Source organism: Homarus americanus, unplaced genomic scaffold, assembly GCF_018991925.1.
Source record: "Homarus americanus isolate GMGI-L3 unplaced genomic scaffold, GMGI_Hamer_2.0 scaffold36188, whole genome shotgun sequence".
In the NCBI taxonomy this organism is placed as follows: domain Eukaryota; kingdom Metazoa; phylum Arthropoda; class Malacostraca; order Decapoda; family Nephropidae; genus Homarus; species Homarus americanus.
In genome coordinates this window covers 4,990,317-4,997,641 of record NW_024718183.1, presented here as the reverse complement: position 1 = coordinate 4,997,641, position 7,325 = coordinate 4,990,317, and the positions used below count along the sequence as shown (strand labels likewise).

The following is a 7,325-nucleotide window of genomic DNA, read 5'->3' as shown; positions in this document are numbered from 1 at the left end:
GGGGGTGCTATTGTCCCTGGTAGGGCCCCATGGGGTGCCACCGCCCCAGGGAGGGTCCCTTGGGGCGCCTCCGCCCCTGAAAATGCCCAGGATGCACCAACACCCTTGGGAGAGCTCCTTGGGGCGCTGAGGTCCCTGGGAGGGCCCCTGAGGGCTTTTCCGCCACTGGAAGAGTCCATGACGGAGCATCTGCCCTTGGGAGGGCCCCTGGGGGCGCAGATCCCCCTGGGAGGGCCCGTGGGGCACCACCGCTGCTGGGAGAACACCTGGATATGCCACGCCTCTTGGAGATCCCCACTGTCCCTAAGATGACACCTGGGGGCACCGCCACTGGAATGTCCCCTGTCTGCGCCACCGCGCCAGGGAGAGCCTTAGGTGGCAATGCTGACCTTATGGAGGATCGCTACGAGCGCTGTTGCCTCTGGGAGGTCCACTGGCGGCAGTTAGTTTTTCACTAAATTGAACTCTGAGAGATATGACGTTAAATAAATACACCACCCATAACATTTCCAGTCTGATGCATCCTGAACAATGAAATGGTGAATAAATATCCAACAGGAAAACATAAGTTGGGGTGTTGTGCTGACTGGCTGGTCTGCTCTCCTATTGGCTGTAATTTGGTTCATTTTTCCTTTAATTCACCAATCACAGTTAAGTAAGGGATTGCTGGACGTATGCAATTTGTACGACATCACGATCGATCCCCTGGGAACGCTGTCGCCCTGGGACAGCCTTTGGGGGCGCCATCGCCACTGCCTGGTCCCCTTTGGGTGCCACCACCCCAGGGGGGGCTCCCTAGGGGCGGCAACGCCCCTGGAAAGGCCTCTGGAGGCACCAACGCCCCTGGGAGAGCTCCTACGGTCGCTGAGACCCCAGGAGGGCCCCTGGAGGCTTTGCCGCCACTGGAAGGCTCCCTGATGGAGGAGGTGCCCTTGGAAGGGCCCCTGGAGGAGCAGATTTTCCTGGAAGGGTCCCTGTGGGCGCCACCGCCCCTGGAAAATCCTCTGGAGGCACCAATGCTCCTGAGAGTGCTCCTAGGGTCGCTGAGGCCCCAGGGAGGGCCCCTGGAGGCTTTGCCGCCACTGGCACGGTCCCTGAGGGAGGACCTGCTATTGGGAGGGGCCCCTGGGGGAGCATCTTCCCCTGGAATGGCACCTGGGAGGGCCCCTTGGCTCGCCACCTCTCCTGGGAGAACGCCTGGCTGTGCCATGGCCTCTAGGAGTTCCCCCACATTCCCTAGAATGACCCCTGGAAACACCGCCACTGGAAGGTCCCTTGGCGGCGACACCGTCCCTGGTAGAGCCTCTGGTGGCACTGCTGACCTTAAGGAGGACCCCTAGGTGCGCCTTTGCCTCTGGAAGGTCCCCTGGCGGCAGTTAGTTTTCACTATTTAGAACTCTGAGAGATATGAAGTTAAATAAATACACCACCCATCGCATTTCCAGTGTAATCGCATCCTGAGCAATGAAAAGGTGAATACATATCCAACAGGAAAACATAAGTTGGGGTGTTGTGCTGACTGGCTGGTCTGTTCTCCTATTGGCTAGAATTTGGTTAATTTTTCTAATCCACCAATCACAGTTAAGTAAGGGATTGCTGGACGGATGCAATATGAGGACATCACGATCAAGCCCCTGGGGCGCTGTCGTTTTGTGACGGCCTGGGGTGCCATATTCCCTGCAGGGCCCCATGGGTGCCGCCCCAGGGAGGGTCCTTGGGCGCCACCGCCCTCAAAATGCCCAGGCACAACACCCTTGGGAGAGCCAATAAGAGTGCTAAGGCCCCAGGAGGGTCCTGGGGCTTTTCCGCCACTGGAATGTCCCCTGTCTGCGCCACCGCCCCTGGCAGAGCCTTAGGTGGCAATGCTGACCTTATGGAGGATCGCTACGAGCGCTGTTGCCTCTGGGAGGTCCACTGGCGGCAGTTAGTTTTCACTAATTTGAACTCTGAGAGATATGACGTTAAATAAATACACCACCCATAACATTTCCAGTCTGATGCATCCTGAAGAATGATATGGTGAATAAATATCCAACAGGAAAACATAAGTTGGGGTGTTGTGCTGACTGGCTGGTCTGTTCTCCTATTGGCTGTAATTTGGTTAATTTTTCCTTTAATTCGCCAATCACAGTTAAGTAATGGGATTGCTGGACGTATGCAATTTGTACGACATCACGATCGAGCCCCTGGGAACGCTGTCACCCTGGGACAGCCTCTGGGGGCGCCATCGCCACCTGCCTGGGCCCCTTTGGGTGCCACCACCACAAAAGGGGGCTCCCTAGGGGCGCCAACGCCCCTGGAACAGCCTCTGGAGGCACCAACGCCCCTGGGAGAGCTCCTAGGGCCGCTGAGGCCCCAGGGAGGGCCCGTGGAGGCTTTGTCGCCACTGGCACGGTCCCTGAGGGAGGAGCTGCTCTTGGGAGGGCCCCTGGGCGAGCATCTTTAACAGGGATGGCACCTGGGAGGGCCCCTTGGGGCGCCACCTTTCCTGGGAGAACGCCTAACTGTGCCATGGCCTCTAGGAGTTCCCCCACATTCCCTAGAATGACCCTTGGAGACATCGCTACTGGAAGATCCCCTGGCGGCGCCACCGTCCATGGTAGAGCCCCTGGTGGCACTGCTCATCTTAAGGAAAACCCCTAGGTGCGTCTTTGCCTCTGGAAGGTCCCCTGGCGGCAGTTAGTTTTCACTATTTAGAACTCTGAGAGATATGAAGTTAAATAAATACACCACCCATCGCATTTCCAGTGTGATCGCATCCTGAGCAATGAAAAGGTGAATACATATCCAACAGGAAAACATAAGTTGGGGTGTTGTGCTGACTGGCTGGTCTGCTTTCCTATTGGCTGTAATTTGGTTTATTTTTCTTTTAATTCGCCAATCACAGTTAAGTAAGGGATTGCTGGACGTATGCAATTTGTACGACATTACGATCGAGCCCCTGGGAGCGCTGTCGCTTTGTGACGGCCCCTGGGGGTGCTATTGTCCCTGGCAGGGCCCCATGGGGTGCCACCGCCCCAGGGAGGGTCCCTTGGGGCGCCACCGCCCCTGAAAATGCCCAGGAGGCACCAACACCCTTGGGAGAGCTCCTTGGGTCGCTGAGGTCCCTGTGAGGGCCCCTGAGGGCTTTTCCGCCACTGGAAGAGTCCATGACGGAGCATCTGCCCTTGGGAGGGCCCCTGGGGGCGCAGATCCCCCTGGGAGGGCCCGTGGGGCACCACCGCTGCTGGGAGAACACCTGGATATGCCACGCCTCTTGGAGATCCCCGCTGTCCCTAGGATGACACCTGGGGGCACCGCCACTGGAATGTCCCCTGTCTGCGCCACCGCCCCTGGGAGAGCCTTAGGTGGCAATGCTGACCTTTTGGAGGATCGCTACGAGCGCCGTTGCCTCTGGGAGGTCCACTGGCGGCAGTTAGTTTTTCACTAAATTGAACTCTGAGAGATATGACGTTAAATAAATAAACCACCCATAACATTTCCAGTCTGATGCATCCTGAACAATGATATGGTGAATAAATATCCAACAGGAAAACATAAGTTGGGGTGTTGTGCTGACTGGCTGGTCTGTTCTCCTATTGGCTGTAATTTGGTTCATTTTTCCTTTAATTCACCAATCACAGTTAAGTAATGGATTGCTGGACGTATGCAATTTGTACGACATCACGATCGATCCCCTGGGAACGCTGTCGCCCTGGGACAGCCTTTGGGGGCGCCATCGCCACTGTCAGGTCCCCTTTCGGTGCCAGTGCCCCAGGGGGTGTCCCTAGGAGCGCCACCGCCCCTGGAAAGGCCTCTGGAGGCACCAACGCCCCTGGGAGACCTCCTACGGTCACTGAGACCCCAGGGAGGGCCCCTGGAGGCTTTGCCGCCACTGGAAGGGTCCCTGAGGGAGGAGGTGCCCTTGGAAGGGACCATGGAGGAGTAGATTTTCCTGGAAGGGTCCCTGTGGGCGCCACCTCTCCTGGAAGAACGCCTGGCTGTGCCATGGCCTCTAGGAGTTCCCCCACATTCCCTAGAATGACCCCTGGAGACACCGCCACTGGAAGGTCCCCTGGCGGCGCCACCGTCCCTGGTAGAGCCCCTGGTGGCACTGCTCATCTTAAGGAGAACCTCTAGGTGCGCCTTTGTCTCTGGGAGGTCCCCTGGTGGCAGTTAGTTTTCACTATTTAGAACTCTGAGAGATATGAAGTTAAATAAATACACCACCCATCGCATTTCCAGTGTGATCGCATCCTGAGCAATGAAAAGGTGAATACATATCCAACAGGAAAACATAAGTTGGGGTGTTGTGCTGACTGGCTGGTCTGTTCTCCTATTGGCTAGAATTTGGCGCATTTTTTCTAATCCACCAATCACAGTTAAGTAAGGGATTGCTTCACGAATGCAATATGAGCGACATCACGATCAAGCCCCTGGATGCGCTGTCGCTTTGTGACGGCCCTTGGGGGTGCTATTGTCCCTGGCAGGGCCCCATGGGGTGTCTCCGCCCCTGGGAGGGCCCCTGGGTTCACCACTGCCCCTTTGGCTAGTAGAAGGTTTGCCCTCCCAATGTGTTTGTGTCTCTTCCTATGACGTTGACCACGCCATGGTGTGCAAGAAAGGGGGCTTCAGATGCATGAGACACGACGAAGTAAGGGATCTCACAGCAAATATGTTGATGGAAATCTGTCGTGATGTCAGGGTAGAAGCGACCCTCCTTTCACTGGACGGTGAAAATTTTCAACATAGGATTTTAAACACATCCAACGAAGCCCTTGTTGACGTCAGTGCTCGAGGATTCTGGACGCGGGGACAGCGAGCCTTCTACGACATCAGGATATTTGATCCCATGACTGCATGTCACCGCAACCTAGCTCTCGATGCTATGGGGAGAGAATTCAGAACGTTGATCAAGGCAGCTTCACTCCTCTGGTGTTCACAACCACTGGTGGGATGGGCCCAAGTGCAAAATGCTTCTATGCCAGAATCGCGGAGGTGTTATCCGAACAGAAGCAGCAGCCCAGAAGTTATGTTACAGCCTGGATGAGATGTCGACTGTCCTCTCTCCTTAGGTCTGCTTTGCTCTGCCTCAGGGGAACGAGAGCATCGGCCCAAAGCCGACAACAGTTGCAGATATTGCCTATGAGGCAACAGTCACTGAATGCCGCATAGATCTGCGGCTCAACTAATTCAACACAGCTAGGATAGCTACTTATGTATTAGGATATTTAATTTTAAGGTAATAAAATGGTGGCGAAGGTGTGGCTATTGGGGGAGGCTGGAGGCCATTTGTAGTAGCAGTAATCGTAGTATAGTTATTGCCATATTCTTGTTTTATTGCCATATTTTTGTTGGTGTGTGCGTGTGAAAGATGTATATAATCAGCAATTTCTTTCTCCATATTTTTTTACGGGGGGCGAAAATTAAATGAAGTAAACCATTAATAAATTAAATACAGAAATTTAAAAAAAAAACACCAATAGTAAGATAAACAATTGAGACCCTGCAATTGTGTGTAAATGAGGCAGAAAGTCAGATCATCAACCTGGGACTTGGTCACATATGGCAGCAGGGTCTACCATTAGACAACACATTATGCTTCCAATATCTTCGCAGGCGGTAGTACCTCCCTGTTTGGTAGCTGCCTACTACCTTGCACTGAAGTAATAAGTTATAAATTTCTGCCTTTAGGTAATGTATATAATGACTAAATACCGCACCATAAAATAATTTTCCCCATAAAGATTTCCTCTCACTTAACAAGTGGTGGAGGTCAAACGACTCAATAACGTCCTGCCAAAGCCTCTGACCAGAGCCTTTTCTTCTTCAGTTGATTTCCTGGCCATCAACTTCACGGAGCCGCCATGGCGCGGCGTGGGGTGGCGCGGCGAAGCCCTGAAGGACAAGTTGTCCTTGATGCAGAAGCTACCTCACATGTTTGGTCTGTACCCACACAAATTGCAGGAAATTGGCGGTAGTCAAACTTATCACTAACATCAAATTAACAGATTAGTTTATATTGATGAAAATAAAGATAATTTAACCTATAAAGGTGTAGTACACTTCTGAGTTTGAGATTCTGTAATATTTCATTTTAACATTTTTGTATTGCTTGAGGGTTATTTAAAATTACCAGCCAGAAGTATTCCTATTGAGAGGAGACTTATCTCGTTAGGCAATCCAACTGATGTCTTAAACTGCAGGCCAGTCTTTGGTCCTGCCTCCTGCAGATATGTAAACATGGGTTGTGGCGTCATTATGTAAACATGGGTTGTGGCGTCATTATGTAAACATGGGTTGTGGCGTCATAATGTAAACATGGGTTGTGGCGTCATTATGTAAACATGGGTTGTGGCGTCAGTATGTAAACATGGGTTGTGGCGTCATTATGTAAACATGGGTTGTGGCGTCATTATGTAAACATTGGCGTCAGTATGTAAACATGGGTTGTGGCGTCAGTATATGGCTTATAGGTTTGTAGCGTCATTATGTAAGCATGGGTTGTGGTGTCATTATAAACATAGGTTGTAGCGTCATTATGTAAACATGGGTTGTGGCGTCATTATGGGTTGTGGCGTCATTATGTAAACATGGTTGTGGCGTCATTATGTAAGCATGGGTTGTGGCGTCATTATGTAAACATGGGTTGTGGCGTCAGTATGTAAACATGGGTTGTGGCGTCATTATGTAAACATGGGTTGTGGCGTCATTATGTAAACATGGGTTGTGGCGTCATTATGTAAACATGGGTTGTGGTGTCATTATGTAAACATGGGTTGTGGTGTCATTATGTAAACATGGCGTCATTATGTGGTGTCATTATGTAAACATGGGTTGTGGCGTCATTATGTAAACATGGGTTGTGGCGTCATTATGTAAACATGGGTTGTGGTGTCATTATGTAAATATTTACTTTCCTTTACTATTGTTCATGTTGTTACTGACTATAATGCAGGGCGGTTGAAAATAAAGAACACATGCACAGAATCCTTCCTTCTGTACACGAGCCCCAGTGAATTACTTTAGCTGCCTCACAGAATAATACGGTGTACTGTACAGTATATATCTGTTTGTTTAAGCATGCTGTAGTGTAGCAGGGTGGTGGTCAGCTTCACACCGAGTAGCTGAAGGGTTACCCCAGCCTCTTGGGAAGGATGTTAGATCACTGTCACTAATGCACCCGATGACTTATTTATTTGTTACATACTGTACTGTACTGTACTGTGCTGTATGGTGTCTGAGCACGAGCGAATTCATTACAGTACTGTACATATATATGGCGACTAAATTCTGTATCACAAAATATAATATATTCGATTGGTAAAGCATTTTAATAATTATGG

General features: G+C 51.3%; 2 protein-coding genes across 2 annotated transcripts; one reads left to right on the top strand and one right to left on the bottom strand.

Annotated features, from left to right (window-relative positions):
• Window positions 1–674: 674 nt before the first annotated feature.
• Window positions 675–1,340, top strand: LOC121859334 (skin secretory protein xP2-like). Its single transcript, XM_042356128.1, has one exon. It carries the CDS (start codon window positions 675–677, stop codon window positions 1,338–1,340), a length of 666 nt encoding a protein of 221 aa, XP_042212062.1.
• A 1,102-nt stretch (window positions 1,341–2,442) lies between these two features.
• On the bottom strand, window positions 2,443–6,239 carry LOC121859333 (eukaryotic translation initiation factor 3 subunit A-like). Its single transcript, XM_042356127.1, has 4 exons — window positions 6,116–6,239; window positions 3,668–4,145; window positions 2,932–3,287; window positions 2,443–2,669 (listed from the first exon to the last, which is right to left on the bottom strand). The coding sequence occupies exons 1-4, from the start codon at window positions 6,237–6,239 to the stop codon at window positions 2,443–2,445; spliced, it is 1,185 nt and encodes a 394-aa protein (XP_042212061.1).
• Window positions 6,240–7,325: the final 1,086 nt, after the last annotated feature.